This window comes from Ylistrum balloti, unplaced genomic scaffold (genome assembly GCF_031769215.1).
Source record: "Ylistrum balloti isolate Yb309-2 unplaced genomic scaffold, AGI_CSIRO_Ybal_v1 Utg370006, whole genome shotgun sequence".
Lineage (NCBI taxonomy): Eukaryota > Metazoa > Mollusca > Bivalvia > Pectinida > Pectinidae > Ylistrum > Ylistrum balloti.
In genome coordinates, this window is record NW_026782081.1 from 137,068 (window position 1) to 153,131 (window position 16,064).

Sequence of the window (16,064 nt, forward strand, 5' to 3'; positions counted from 1 at the left end):
GGACCAATAGGAGCTTGTATATGGAATTAAAAAAAATCCGTCAAGTACTTCTCAAGATATTAGTGATAACAAACTTTCAAAGTCAAAATCCAAGATGGCCGCCTTTTGGCCATTTTGTTTTTCTGATGAGTTGCAAAACTACATGGGCACAACTAGATACCAAGGAGAACCTACATAAGAAATTTGAGAGAGATCCAACTCTTACTTTTCAAAAAATAGGGATAACAAACTTCATCGATAAATCCAAGATGGCTGCCTGTCGGCCATTTTCTTTTCTTTTCGTCAGGCCCAAATCAAACGCACACAACTAAAGTCCAAGGGGAACCTACAAATACAGTTTGAGAAAGATCCCTCCAGTACTTCTGAAGAAATAGCGATAACAAAAGCGAGCAAGCAGAGCAATTTGAATAGTCCACCATCATCATTGATTGTGGGTTGATAACACAAACCCATGAAAATATCTATATCTACAGCAACACACCTAATATTTCCATTAAACCTAAAATTACCTTCAGACTTGAATTTAAAAACCAGGTGAGTTCAGATTTGCTGGAATCATCTGGCAGAGCCTTCAACACTATTCCTCCTGGACCATTCTCTCCTCTGAAAAGATAACAGTGAGGATTAAAAATAACATCATCAAAACAGGTCAAATTGGCCTGTATATCTCTTTTAATAACAATCCAACATCTCCTGTTTACATAATTCCTATATCTAGCACAACTTTCATATACCTGATAATAAGCCCAGATATACCGATCCTGTTTAATAGTATCATTATTTATATTTTTTTCATTTTCCAATTAATATGCCCACCCTTAAACTTAGAATTGTGGCCTTATTTCAATAGCCCATCTTCTCACATATTACCATATATGTATAAATCTCACATCATTCGATTTGTTCTGAAGATTAAAATTTTTTCCTGCTTTAACAGAAATGGGTAATTCTCATTTTACTTATTCCATGTACCAAATGTACCACATTTATTTCAGCTATAAGCCCATGCCTTGTAAATTGGTAATAAGCCAACCAATGTCCATTGCTGCTTAATAAATTTATAAACCAATGTTCATATCCTTGCCCTGTAACAATCCCACCCCTTTACTTTGAGTCAGAAGTACAATGTTGGCTCACTGGGTTTATTGTCCTTTAATGATCCCACCCCCTGACTTTGAGTCAGAAGTACAATGTTGGCTCACTGGGTTTATTGTCCTTTAATGATCCCACCCCCTGACTTTGAGTCAGAAGTACAATGTTGGCTCACTGGGTTTATTGTCCTTTAATGATCCCATCCCCTGACTTTGAGTCAGAAGTACAATGTTGGCTCACTAGGTTTATTGTCCTTTAATGATCCCACCCTCTGACTTTGAGTCAGAAGTACAATGTTGGCTCACTAGGTTTATTGTCCTTTAATGATCCCACCCTCTGACTTTGAGTCAGAAGTACAATGTTGGCACACTGGGTTTATTGCCCTGTAATAATCCCATCCCCTGACTTTGTGTCAGAAGTACAATGTTGGCTCACTGGGTTTATTGTCCTTTAATGATCCCACCCCCTGACTTTGAGTCAGAAGTACAATGTTGGCTCACTGGGTTTATTGCCCTGTAATAATCCCACCCCCTGACTTTGAGTCAGAAGTACAATGTTGGCTCACTGGGTTTATTGTCCTTTAATGATCCCACCCTCTGACTTTGAGTCAGAAGTACAATGTTGGCACACTGGGTTTATTGCCCTGTAATAATCCCATCCCCTGACTTTGTGTCAGAAGTACAATGTTGGCTCACTGGGTTTATTGTCCTTTAATGATCCCACCCCCTGACTTTGAGTCAGAAGTACAATGTTGGCTCACTGGGTTTATTGCCCTGTAATAATCCCACCCCCTGACTTTGAGTCAGAAGTACAATGTTGGCTCACTGGGTTTATTGTCCTTTAATGATCCCACCCCCTGACTTTGAGTCAGAAGTACAATGTTGGCTCACTGGGTTTATTGTCCTTTAATGATCCCACCCCCTGACTTTGAGTCAGAAGTACAATGTTGGCTCACTGGGTTTATTGTCCTTTAATGATCCCACCCCCTGACTTTGAGTCAGAAGTACAATGTTGGCTCACTGGGTTTATTGTCCTTTAATGATCCCACCCCCTGACTTTGAGTCAGAAGTACAATGTTGGCTCACTGGGTTTATTGCCCTGTAATAATCCCATCCCCTTTACTTTGAGTCAGAAGTACAATGTTGGCTCACTGGGTTTATTGTCCTTTAATGATCCCACCCCCTGACTTTGAGTCAGAAGTACAATGTTGGCTCACTGGGTTTATTGTCCATTAATGATCCCACCCCCTGACTTTGAGTCAGAAGTACAATGCTGGCTCACTGGGTTTATTGTCCTTTAATGATCCCACCCCCTGACTTTGAGTCAGAAGTACAATGTTGGCTCACTGGGTTTATTGTCCTTTAATGATCCCACCCCCTGACTTTGAGTCAGAAGTACAATGTTGGCTCACTGGGTTTATTGTCCTTTAATGATCCCACCCCCTGACTTTGAGTCAGAAGTACAATGTTGGCTCACTGGGTTTATTGCCCTGTAATAATCCCACCCCCTGACTTTGAGTCAGAAGTACAATGTTGGCTCACTGGGTTTATTGCCCTGTAATAATCCCACCCCCTGACTTTGAGTCAGAAGTACAATGTTGGCTCACTGGGATAATTGTAGGATGAATTAGGTTAGCAATATTTTGTGTTATTACCTTGAGCCTGGTAAGACGAGTCAATCTACATCAAATTATATAGACATAAAAAGATACTAAAGAACAACTTGAATTAGTGGCTTTCACTCTCCAAGGGACGCTTCATACAGACCATCTTCACAATTGAACTGAACATACTGTGAATAATACTTCTGTAAGTTTTGTTGTTTTATGAAAATATTCCTTTTTATTGGCACTAAATTTTGTGGATTATTTATAATGCCGTAAATCTTTTTGTACTGAAGATCATGTTATCTGCTTATCTTTTTGTGGACATATAAAGTTGTGGAATCAGAGCACCCGTGAATTCATAGAAAATAACCCCCCGTAAAAATGACTGATTTTACAATACCTGATGATGGTGAACGAGATATCTGAAATCTCCCTCAGTATGCTAGGGGTATTTCTTTCCTTTTTCTTGTTTTTTTTGAGTAAATATTATACTTGAAACTTTGACAACAAAGTAACTCAAAGCTTTTAAGTATAAAAAAAAAAGCATAAGTACTTGAAACAATAAAGAAAAAGAATACTTATCTGTAATTTATGTAAAAAAGTCAATTAAACAAACATTGTGATAAAAATAGGACTTCCAATGTCACTTAATACCTACAGCATTATAGCATTTTTTAAAAATATGTACCCTTACATGTAAATAAACTTAAAATGTAAATTAAGCTAGGCAGTTCTAGATTAGGTTTCACCAACAACTTTGTGTTTCAAATCAAAATAAGACACCATAGCAGCCAAAACATATGAAATACTTTGTGGGCCAGATTAAATCTCCATCAATCTCTAAGCAGTATACATCTATACAATATCAATGTAAATATATGTAAACAATACCTGACATATTTTTTCTGAGGAGGCATATCTGCATATGTTGTTCCACATGCACAACTGAGGTAGACACCATTCCTTACGCCCCAGCAACGCACATTGACAAAGTCACGGGCGGTAACTAATCCACCTGCTGCCTCAGCAGCAATATTGTAGCTAATCTCTGTATTATCGTCTATGGTTTCAAGTGTCTGTTGTGAAAAAAACAGAGAAAAAGAGGATATTTTAATTCTTTATCTATAATTATACAGCATGATCATATAAACCAAGTCAATTAAGTAACAACAAGGCATGCAACATCAATATATATATTTCACTACAAAGGATTCACATCCCCTCCTGGTACTTACTCTACATTCTACCTGGTACTCACTCTACATTCTACCTGGTACTTACTCTACATTCTACCTGGTACTCACTCTACATTCTACCTGGTACTCACTCTACATTCTACCTGGTACTTACTCTACATTCTACCTGGTACTCACTCTACATTCTACCTGGTACTTACTCTACATTCTACCTGGTACTCACTCTACATTCTACCTGGTACTCACTCTACATTCTACCTGGTACTCACTCTACATTCTACCTGGTACTCACTCTACATTCTACCTGGTACTCACTCTACATTCTACCTGGTACTTACTCTACATTCTACCTGGTACTTATCCACATTCTACCTGGTACTCACTCTACATTCTACCTGGTACTCACTCTACATTCTACCTGGTACTCACTCTACATTCTACCTGGTACTCACTCTACATTCTACCTGGTACTTATCCACATTCTACCTGGTACTCACTCTACATTCTACCTGGTACTCACTCTACATTCTACCTGGTACTCACTCTACATTCTACCTGGTACTCACTCTACATTCTACCTGGTACTCACTCTACATTCTACCTACCTGGTACTCACTCTACATTCTACCTGGTACTTATCCACATTCTACCTGGTACTTACTCTACATTCTACCTGGTACTCACTCTACATTCTACCTGGTACTTACTCTACATTCTACCTGGTACTCACTCTACATTCTACCTGGTACTCACTCTACATTCTATTTGGTACTCACTCTACATTCTACCTGGTACTCACTCTACATTCTACCTGGTACTCACTCTACATTCTACCTGGTACTTACTCTACATTCTACCTGGTACTCACTCTACGTTCTACCTGGTACTTACTCTACATTCTACCTGGTACTCACTCTACATTCTACCTGGTACTTACTCTACATTCTACCTGGTACTCACTCTACGTTCTACCTGGTACTTACTCTACATTCTACCAGAGTGGGATTCCACTGAGGTGAGTTGTTTGTTCCATAGGCTAATTCCTCCCATATTCTTTTAGGATCCATATTCATGATGGCCTGCAGAGAAAAAAATAAAAATAAAATCTGTATTAAACAAAATTTTGTTCAATCAGGGACTGGCCATGAAACCTACACAGTATTTTATCAGAAGTAAAACTCTTTATGTTTGTATAGGATACATACCTGTAGTCTGAATATTTTCCTGTTGTACTTTTTGAAGTACTGACTGTGTACGATGCCATTTTCCAGATTATCGCCAACCTGTAGCTTCCATCCATCTTCCAGGTTCATCATCTCCAAGGTAATGTCCATCGCTTCCCGTGCTTGTCTCACAAAGTCCTGCTCCTGTAAAAAAAAAACAAAATTTGTTAACAGAGGTTTTGATGAATTTTTTTTTTGGATTTTCCATGAAAAGCTTCTCATTTCAACTCTTAACCATAAACTTTGGGAGTTGTTTTCAATAAAGATGAAATAAAGGTATTATTATAAAATATAACTGGCTCTCATCCTTAATGGTCATACACCATTTTTCATTAAATTATCTACCCTTGACTCTTTCAATTTCTTTTTCATTAAACATGTACAGTGTAGGTCAATACATTTTTGACTGTGGTTCACAGCTGTGTAACATGATATTGAACATTGAGAATCCTTTTTTTTTAATCTTTATTTCTTGGGAAATAAAAACACAGGGACATCTAACAATGTTTCAGGGGCACTGGGCTGTGTAGATTACAGTATAAAACACCAATTTCCTTACCTAGAAATATCATTACAATAATATTATTACTTGTGATTAAAATCACTTGAAATATATAAATACTTCTGGCAACCAGATCGGTCAATTAACAGAGCTGACAAATCCTTACAACATATAGCATATTACATTACCAGTAACTCACACATGGTACGATATTCTCAGCTCTTGAACCAGTGACCTGAAGCTATGATATTAGTACCAGGAAGTATGTGGTAATTGGACAGTATGATGGGTACATAAGACTTGTACTAGTATTAGGTTCAACAGCAGGTAGATCCAACCTGTATGTCACATCAGTCACACAAAGAATTAGCTCAATTCTAGATCAGTTCAACGTTTGGAATTATCTTGATTTATTGAAAAGCATCAATCACAGTAGAAGCAAATAACCATGATAAGATTTTAGGAAAAAAGCAAACATTTTCTTTAAAGCTTTTCAGCAGAAAAAGACTAAAGACAGTGTAAAACTTGTGTTTTATACATTAAATATGGTAAACACTTCTCAAAATGGGATTATCAGCTAGAGGCACATAAGCTTTCTTTACCTATCATAGTATACCCAGTACAGGGTCTGTGATCAGATGCATACCAATAAAAAAAGAAAATTTAATTGCTTCAGGAAATAATGCACCTCTACTTGTAAATTAATTTTGCACAGTATTAATTATAAAATTGGTATCAAATGCAAATAGGTTGTAGTGAGCAGTGTGTTGATAAACATTTTGTTTATGGTAAGGAGAAGAATGTTAAACTGCACATTTTTGATGAACTCAGTATATATTTCTCATGAAGCTGACAACACTTTTATATCAAAAAGATCTTAAACAAATGTTTTGCTCATTTGCAGATTTGTTAGCTTAATTCCTTTACTTTTTAATAAAAATTGTTGTAAGAGATATTTTTCCTTTAAAAATCTTTGAAAGACAAGCCACTTTGATGTACCAGCTGAAACAACAATTTAATACACACCACATGACTATATAAGTTATTAGAACATGGTTATATCAGACATATGTTGAATTCTTTTCCTTTAAAAATGCTGTCATGTTGAAAAATTGAAAATCAAAGACCTAAAATATTTTGTAAGAAAAAAAAAAAAAAAAATGATATACTAGCAAGTTCATATGCACTGCTAAAATTCTACACCACCTACAAAGATGTTCTAGGTCAAAAGTGCTTATGAAAGCTTGATTTTCAATGTACACGACAGTGTTCAGGAGACCATATCGATATTTATATCCATTTCTATTAAACAAAGTTCATTAGTATCCAGGCAACTTCAACCATTAACGTGATTCAATAATACAGAACAGAAACTACTTATCGTAGATGTGGAAGAAAACTCTTTGGGCCACCAATCAATAAAGATATTGAGACTTAATAAACGTAATCACTGGAATTTTTAATTTGTATACATGTACCCTGCTTACATATCATAAATAACTTCATCGCAGCTTTCATAGAGACTTTGCTTTGATTACAAGCAATAATCATCATTCCCAGGCCTTCAAACAGATTTATTTTTGTTTTTCAGATGTATTTACAGATTTACATAATTTCAAAATGCAAATCACCATTATATGACTGTTAAATTCAACAAAAATCTAAAGTAAGTGAGTTACAACATGAAAGGGGGTACACTGTGGTGGTTTATTATCAAACCCCTCCAGCCAATCAAATGTATTGATTTCTCTACCTAACATACATACCCTGGTATGTGTCTATAGATTTTTCTTCTTTAATAAACATACTATTGATTAGAACTAGCAGTAGGGGATTAAATACCAATCATTCTGTAGACCTTTCATCTAGCCTTTTAAAGATCCATATTTACCTAAAAACCTATCTAGGTCATTCTTGTGAAAACTTTTTTTTTTTTTTTATAAATTTCTACTTGAAGATCAATGAAAACAGTATAGAACATGTATAGCTATTTCAAATATCATGCTTAATACATATCAAAATTTCTATTTCAAACTTCTTACAGACAAAAAAAATCTATCTTTCCATGATTTTGTGAAAATCTTGTCAATTTGTTGTATCCATTATGCATTGATATTTTATTTTGTATTTGAAATTTTTTTCAAATATCAGCAATTCAAATTTTAATGAAACTGACCATGCTTTATAAATCTGAGTGTAAGAATTCAAAAAGCAGTAGGCTTTAGAATATCATTGACCCAAAAACCAATAATTTGGAAAAGTGAACGGTCTTTACAAAAGGCCATTCAGAGTAGTAAGTTAATGACATAAACACTTTTTACTAAAGTGTATGTACATTACACTTATAACGGTTTTTCGATCCTTGGTCCTGATATTCAGGTTACACATACTTCAAATTGTTTTAAAAGAGCTTCAAAGACAATTACAAGGACAATGTTTTCCAACAATATACATGTCTAAATATTTCAACTTTATTTCCAAACTGTTACATTTCACATAATATTTTTGCATATCTGGAATTTAAATGTCTCTATTCAGTCAATCAATTCAAGTCTTTGAAATGGACATCTGAAATTTCGGGGCAATGTTAATTTCACATCAAATGTTCTTATGTTACTTAGCTTTCGATAAGCAGGTCACTATATAGCTTTTGATTTCAGGAAAAATGTTCTTTGCAGAGAGGTGAGATGATAGATTGTGCGAAAAATACAATTATTGAGTGAATATGTCTATTGTGTTTTATAGTGGTGTGAAAATCAATCCCTCTAGCAGGGTAGGTGAATATTCATTTTACATACAGCAAAAACGCTTGTTTGGTGTTTAAAAGAAAAGAAAAAAATCAACTCTAAAAAGAAAATATCTTCGATTTTATGCTCTATTCTTATTGAATTCAATTTGATTAATAGCATTCTTTAAAATCTGATATGTATTATAACCAGACAGGAAGACTTTCCAACGCACGCATCATCAACTCCCCTTGACAGAAGTAGTTGTTATCTGTTAACAATGAAGATCAATATAGATCAACTTTATCTGATTCACAGATATATGTATTTTTCATGCTATAAATATTTTCGCCATGTTCCCTTCCACAATGATTGGGAAAAATCCTTCCGAGGGTTTTCCGTGGAAGACAAAGCAGTTTAGATAGGAGTGTAGGAAAGGAAGGTTGGATAGAGAGAAGCTGTGAGTGGAGACAGAAGATAATCACATACCCGGGCCCCCAGTATACTAGTCACGGACGACTGACTTGCCTGCCTACTGTGACCTCGACGTGGCGTCTGAAATCCACTTCGATGTTCCCCCTCGTCATCAGAACCTGCAATGAAAAGAAAGCATTTTATATTTCTTTGAAAAACATTCTCTATTTTTGTTTTCTTTCTATCTAACAAGAATACAATTCTACAGTTGAAAATAACACACTCTCTGGCAAAGGACTGTTGTAAAGGGTGGCACAGTGAAATCCACTTAATATCATTCTGCTTTTTGTCAATAATAAATACCTTAACAATATTTGCGTCAATACATTTTTATTGCATGAAGTCACGTTTGCATTATATATCTTTTGTATCACAATCACACATAAACTCATAATACATTCTAACGCTAACTGGTTGAAGATCATGTGTGCACATGAAGATCTATAAAAATTATAAAGGACTTTGGGGTCCAATAATGTTGCATGATATAAAACAGCAAACCAAAGCGCCGTTGGAAAAGTGTCTATGTGACCTACATTTCCAAGGTTTATGTAAAAGTTGAAGTCAGGCTTCATAAAAATAATTTCTTAAATGTATATAACCTTTAATCTGACACTATAAGTGATTATTTTTATATTTGACAACCTGCATTGTTAATGTCACGTTTCAGTTTATATCACATTATCATATAAACAAATGACATTTATACTAAAAGGAATGTATTATTTGATATAAAATGTCGCCAGGAGAGATATCCTTTGCTTCAAAACTTCCTGCTTTCTTAGCACTAAATTTTTCAGAAAGACCATAATCCGTTACAAAGTTTTTTTTTTCTTACCAAAGGAAAAAATGAGGTGGAAATTCAAGTATACCAAATACGTCTAAAATCAACACTTGGTAAAATTCCCATATTGAGCTGACAGTTGTCCTAACAGAGAAGTGTTACAACTGGAAAATGCAAAAATTGTAGTATACACACATACTTTACTTACTAAAGAACGCATTAATTTCATAAACTTTTCAATGAATATTCATGAAAGATTTTGTTTTACCTTATATCTTTATTTACAGCTAGGTTTTATAAATAAATCTTTAAAATTTTAACTGAATCAATTTATAGTACATTATGTCTTAGTAACATCTACTAGGTTGAATGATTACCATTTTTTTCATAACAAAAAGTATTTTTTTAGTGTGTATCGAACATCATAGATGTATGTACAAGTCTGGCAGCACGACAAAGTCATTTTAAAGTCTGACTAGGAGACAGAGTGAGACATTAGATCACTCATACCTACAACAGTATATACCATTACACAACAATGGAATGGCATTACACAATAATACACAAACTCAAAGCAAGACCATAAGATTATTATTTAATCAACAGCTCAAAACGTATGCTGTACACACAGCTGTGTGTAGGAAATACTTCGAATACCAAGACAAAATCTCCCACAAATCATATATCAACCAAAGGAAAATTGATGAAAAATATAAAGAGAATTTTACAAATATTTACATAACATAATTGTTGTATTGGTCAGGATTTGGAAAACAATGTTTTTGAAAGAAACATCTTTATTTTTTCCTTCTTTTTCTATCAACAATCAATTATTTATATGAATATATCATCAACAACTGCCAGTTGTCATTGTGACAAGGATATTACAATTATACTGACTTCAGATGATTATGAAATCATAAATATATATATATATATATATATCCTGGGTATGTCCTTTACATTATAGATAAATTAACATACCAGATTGACTCAATCAATACAATTTTTTATTAACTATTTCACAATACTAAACTTTCATCTTAATATCAGTTATGAATGAATCATTGATACTTAACTTTGTACAAATAACTATTGTCATTTCACTTTTGCAATTATAAAGTGTTATTGTGTATGTTTCTTTCATTCTTGTTTTACTTTATTTCATTGATTTTGAGTTTCATCACAATTTTGGTAACTGGTAAATATTTTCCAGTTGTTAATGGTAAATCCTGAATGTTGTAAATTAGGCCAAGCTGATACATTCTTAACAAAGTCACTACGATCCAAGTATTAAACTTGATAAACCTACTGACATCATAATTCAGAGTGTGTTTAGGTTTTGTTTACCCCGTAATAATGTTTATGCCACATCAACAGCTATGGTCATTTAAGGTCTGGCATCTCGGCCACATTTTTTATTACTTAATGTCTATTATTGCACATTCAATGTTAATCAATGTTGCATGAAGATACACAGAGAATGCAAATTGCCAATCTTCTCACTAGCATTAAAAGACCTGTCTTTGAGTATTTTTTTTTAAAAGACTATATTAGCTTTGAGTGATTAAACAAAAATCAACACTTGGACACTCCTTCAGGTATATGTTGGCTTGAATGTTTATACAATGTCACTTACAAGTCTTAAGACCTCTTACTATAACTGATAACTTCTATAGTCAATTTTGTCTATAGAGAGTAAGTCCACGGTACAACTGCCCAGGAGGTATGTTGTTTTTGTGTCGCTAGGCTCCACCAGAAAATACAAAGTAAAATCTGACCTGAGCTCCTAGACTTCAGAACAACATCATTCATTACTGATTGTAAAAACCAGGATCCATGATTATGAAATAGTCACTGAATTTAATTTTCATTTCATATGTTGATTAATTTAAACCCCTGTAAGATTTTTATTGACACAATATCAGTATTCCAAAAATGTACATGTATGTAAAATCCTGCTTATGAATGCAATAAGACTATATCTCAAGCCCCGATCACATCTATTACAGTTTCAAAGAGAATGTATATGAATTCAATATCCTAGTCATATAGCATGCCCATCTACTGACTGTAAGTAAAGGTTTATACAGCCTGGCCCCCGGGCTTATTTGAGGATAATGACATTAAATTTATGTGAAAATGAAGAATAAAGTCCTCTGAACTTTAATTGCTTTTTGTTGAACATTAATTATAATGTCAGTGCACCACAAAAATATCACTGGAAACTTCTCATAACCAGTTGATTATCACATCATCAGTGTTAATAAAAACAGTCTTCCATTTAGTTTCCAACTTCTGGGAAATATTACAAGTATCTTCCTGTGCTGGAAAATTGAAGAAAGTATCAGAAATGTAAAGCCACACTTGACATATCTCTATCACCATTGACCTGTCAGCTTTACTCAAGTGAGACCTGAGTGTAAGTCCCCATCTAATCTCTTACATATGATAAGTCTAGTAGATAGCACAAATGCAGCAAACTTTGCCATCCATAAAATTTTATGTAAAGTTTCATCGAAATGAATCAAAAAGATAAAATATCGCACAGCATCAAAATACAACACCAGGAAAATCCTAAGGAAATCAAAGTCAATATCAAAATATAAGGAAATTCTACAAGGTAGAAGAACGGACATGTAGACACACCATCCAAATACAAGCCCATCTATGTATCGTGTCCTCAACACAAACTTCACTCTAGAATTGATGTTTTTATTCTCCAAAACAACATTTTAAGTATTAAAACACTTCCTGTAGTAAAATTCTTATTTTTCTATAAAATAAATTTACAATTAAACAGTAAAATCCTTTTAACAGTAACATACATAAAGAGTTTTTTTCATTTTCAAAAAATGGTTCATATTGTGTATTAAAACATACATTAGGACACGCTGACTACAGGTAGAAAGTTCCTGAATGTATATAGTTAAGCTTGGGTCAGACATGTGACGTAATTATAAGCTGGCCCCAAGGACTGACTTTCCCAGGGAGACAATTGGCTTTAATAGCATAGAAGTTCCTGTAAATATGCAAAGTATAGTCAACTCAAAAGTTTGTTTTTTTTCTTTTTAATATCTTCATTTTTTAAATGAAGATAAATATATCTAAGATGAATTATATATCTTAGATAAATAAAACTATATTCATAACATGATGTTATTTGATGACGTATGAATATGTGCTCAAAAGTTGATAGAAGTACTAATACAAAACCCTCCATTTACTACTTGTGTTTACCATATATAGCTCACCTAAGGACCTGTTACATGTACTAACATTAAAAGGTCCAAGTGGTAGACACATATATCTATTAACAACAACAAACAAATCCATGAAACTATGTACAGAGTACCTGTTAGTGACATGGTTGAAAAACACACACAGTATATAATTTAATCAAAATTAAGACTTCAATCAGATTATCCCAAAAGTAATACATTTTCTGATTCATGTTTATTTTTAATTTAAGGTTTACAAAAGTAAAGAGCCAAAATGATTATCATTTACACCTTATATGTAAATTGAAATGACTGTTATTTCATTATTTACTCGAAAGTAAATTAGAAACTGCTTTGTCATGTTGTATATTACAAACCCAATAAAGATAAAGATTTGGTCAATAATGAGCATGCTCATTCCTGCATTTGGCTATAACGACAAAATGTACGCCTTAACTAAATGTAAGACTTGTGTGGTTGCAACAGTGATAACAGTCACGATCAATCATGTGTTCAAAATAGTGATAAAGTCACAACCAATTACGGGGTATTCACTGTGATAAAGTCAATTAAAGCCAATAGGATGTATACATTATCAGTTGATTTGAATACAAACAAACAACAACCATCTGATTTTCACTGAAGTCAGTGACAACTCTATTGCAGATCAGACTACATCTGCTATGAAATTCTATTAAGCCATCCAAACTATCTGTAGGACCATCCTACAATCTCCTGTACAGATTTGTGCTGTTGTACAACTTTGTTCAGGTCTATATCAGCTGTTTCACACATAATCCATGTAGTTTACAGGGAGTATGTGTGACAAGAAGATATTTTAAAACAAATATCTAAGCTACATTGGTATCTCCAAGATCTCACATCATTTAAGTTCTATAAAGATTCCTTTTTCTGTAATTAAGTTTTTCTTAATTAAAATTAAAAGAATGTATGAGAAATATTTTCACCTTGTCACAATTATAAAACTTTTTGACCAAATCCACAAAAACCTCAATAAAACATGTGCAACATTAAATTTCCTTACCTTGGGATTGGCTGGAATTCCTGTGTGATTTTTTCCCTTTCTTTTTCTTAAATAATCCAGACACTTTAGCTAAACCTGCTTCAATCTGCAGTGCCATGATTGTTCTTAATGGTTAACGTAGTCGTGTTTTAAATCCAGCTCGTAAGTGATTGCAGTCATAAATTATAAATCCAGCTTGTAAATAATTGTAATTGTAAGTTACAAATTCAGTTGGTAATCGAAAGTTTCCAAGCAAACAGATCTAAACCTCCAAGTACAAAATCTCCCTAAATGTCAAGTGGCTGAGATAAAACCAAAGATACATAGAAAGGAATTTAAATTGTGGCATTGAAAATAAAAGTCCTATCAAAATGTTTTTGTAAAGAATATATGCTGTATCATATTAAAATATACTATATATCTAAAAAGCCAAAAACACTGTCAATAAATTACAAAAAATGACATATAAACCTGAGTATTCTTCACATCAAACCTGAGATGATCATTTGATATCACAGAATCAAAATCTAGGATACATCAATGATAGCTCACATTTTTTGTACAGACCAGTAAAACTAAAACTGATATTAAAACCACTGCAGTGCCGTAAATCATAGCTATCCAGCCATTAGTCCAGTCAATTCAAATGACCACAAACTTGAATTTTTGCCCAGGTGACCTAGCAGGCTGGCCAGTCTTGTTCTGTGATTTTTTAAAGTCCATGTAGGCCTGATGAGTGGCTTGGCCTATATGACTGTAAATATGCTAACCAGTAGCGGTAGTTGTACATAAGCCTTCCTTGTTTTTTACATCCCAGATAGGATAGGTTGTACTGCACTGTTATTAGTAGGTCACAAGGTAGTGTTTAGATTGTGTAACACTGAGACTATTCATCAGCCGTGATTTCTGTGTGTAGTTTTAGTATCCACACCATGAGTTTAAACACGTCACAATCAGTATTTACAAATCTCAGGTAGTGAATAGAACCAGGGAGATCACCCCATACTATTAATAGAATGACACATGGTGTTGGCCCATTGAGTCAAGTTGACCCCAATGATATTTACATATGAGGTCAATAGATTAGTAAAGCCTATATTTACATCATTTGTTGATATATACAGTACCTATTTACTTGACAACATATATATCTGAAGAGTAGATCTTCAGTGAATTCTTTTGAAATAACCTTTTATAGACTCGCTTAGAAAATGAAGAGTCTTTTATACATATTCATGAGCAGTGGACTGACTTTCTAGATCACCATATACAGATTCTATAACCTGGGTAACATGTGGCATGAATAAAATATTGTTTACTTACTTAATCATAATAATTAATCATCCTATTTACACTAACTTCACTTCCAATATAACACAAATATACAAGCACAAATCCAATTTCAAAGAATTAAGATATTAAGGTTAAAATTACAGATGAAATTATTTATCAAGATCTTTGTATCTCTCATCCCTTCCTCCCTCATTTCTTCATGAATTTCCTTCTGGCAATTACAGAATGAAAAATAATTATTGCAGTCTGAAATAATTTCTATTGCTTATTTTCTTCCTAATCATTGAACCATATCTATTGGTTTCAAGTATTGTCTTTATCAGGGTCAGTCTGTATATATCCTGGAATATTGATTCTACGAGCTCACAGTTTATAAATCATTTCCCAGTCCCCAGAGATGACTAGGTGTAAATGATCTGAAACTTCATTGACTGACAGACAAGGTGGCTTAGACTTAAATCCTTTATACCAATACTGTGGCTAGTCACACAGTATAGCCAGTTACCTGGTCAATATGTACAGCTAAGCAGTAGTTCACAGAGGAAATCAGGTTTTTTGTCTGGAATGTATACATTTCATATACCATGTATCTGTTTGTTTTATTATAACTTCTAAATTTTCCTTCTTTTAATTACCAAAGTCTGGTTCCTCCTTTGATAAAATTACTTAATTGGTGGTCAAGTGGTGCACTGGTAATGCACTCTCCATTCACTTTCTGGGTTCAATTCCCCGTTTTTATTTACATTTAAATTAATGATATCAACATAAACAAATATCAAATATATGTACTTTTTCAATAAAGTCAGAATACTGTTATATTAATACTTTAAACAGTATATCTGTACTTTTTGATAAAGTTACAATTAAATACTACTTCACAAATCAAAATTTGAAATACTTTATACAATACCAATGTGTAGGAC

At 33.7% G+C, this 16,064-nt stretch overlaps 1 protein-coding gene across 2 annotated transcripts in view; it reads right to left on the minus strand.

Annotated features, from left to right (window-relative positions):
• The window catches only part of LOC132548192 (stAR-related lipid transfer protein 3-like), a 36,359-nt gene that overhangs the window by 1,441 nt on the left and 18,854 nt on the right, over positions 1–16,064 (minus strand). The window contains exons 9-13 of one of the 2 annotated variants that reach the window (XM_060212013.1): positions 8,874–8,938; positions 5,100–5,261; positions 4,878–4,973; positions 3,590–3,774; positions 510–603 (exon numbers count right to left, since the gene is read on the minus strand). In XM_060212013.1, the coding sequence (XP_060067996.1) occupies positions 510–603; positions 3,590–3,774; positions 4,878–4,973; positions 5,100–5,261; positions 8,874–8,938 (602 nt within the window). Of the gene's footprint in view, positions 1–509; positions 604–3,589; positions 3,775–4,877; positions 4,974–5,099; positions 5,262–8,834; positions 8,939–16,064 lie in introns of both variants that reach the window. The other variant, XM_060212012.1, reaches the window with a different exon arrangement.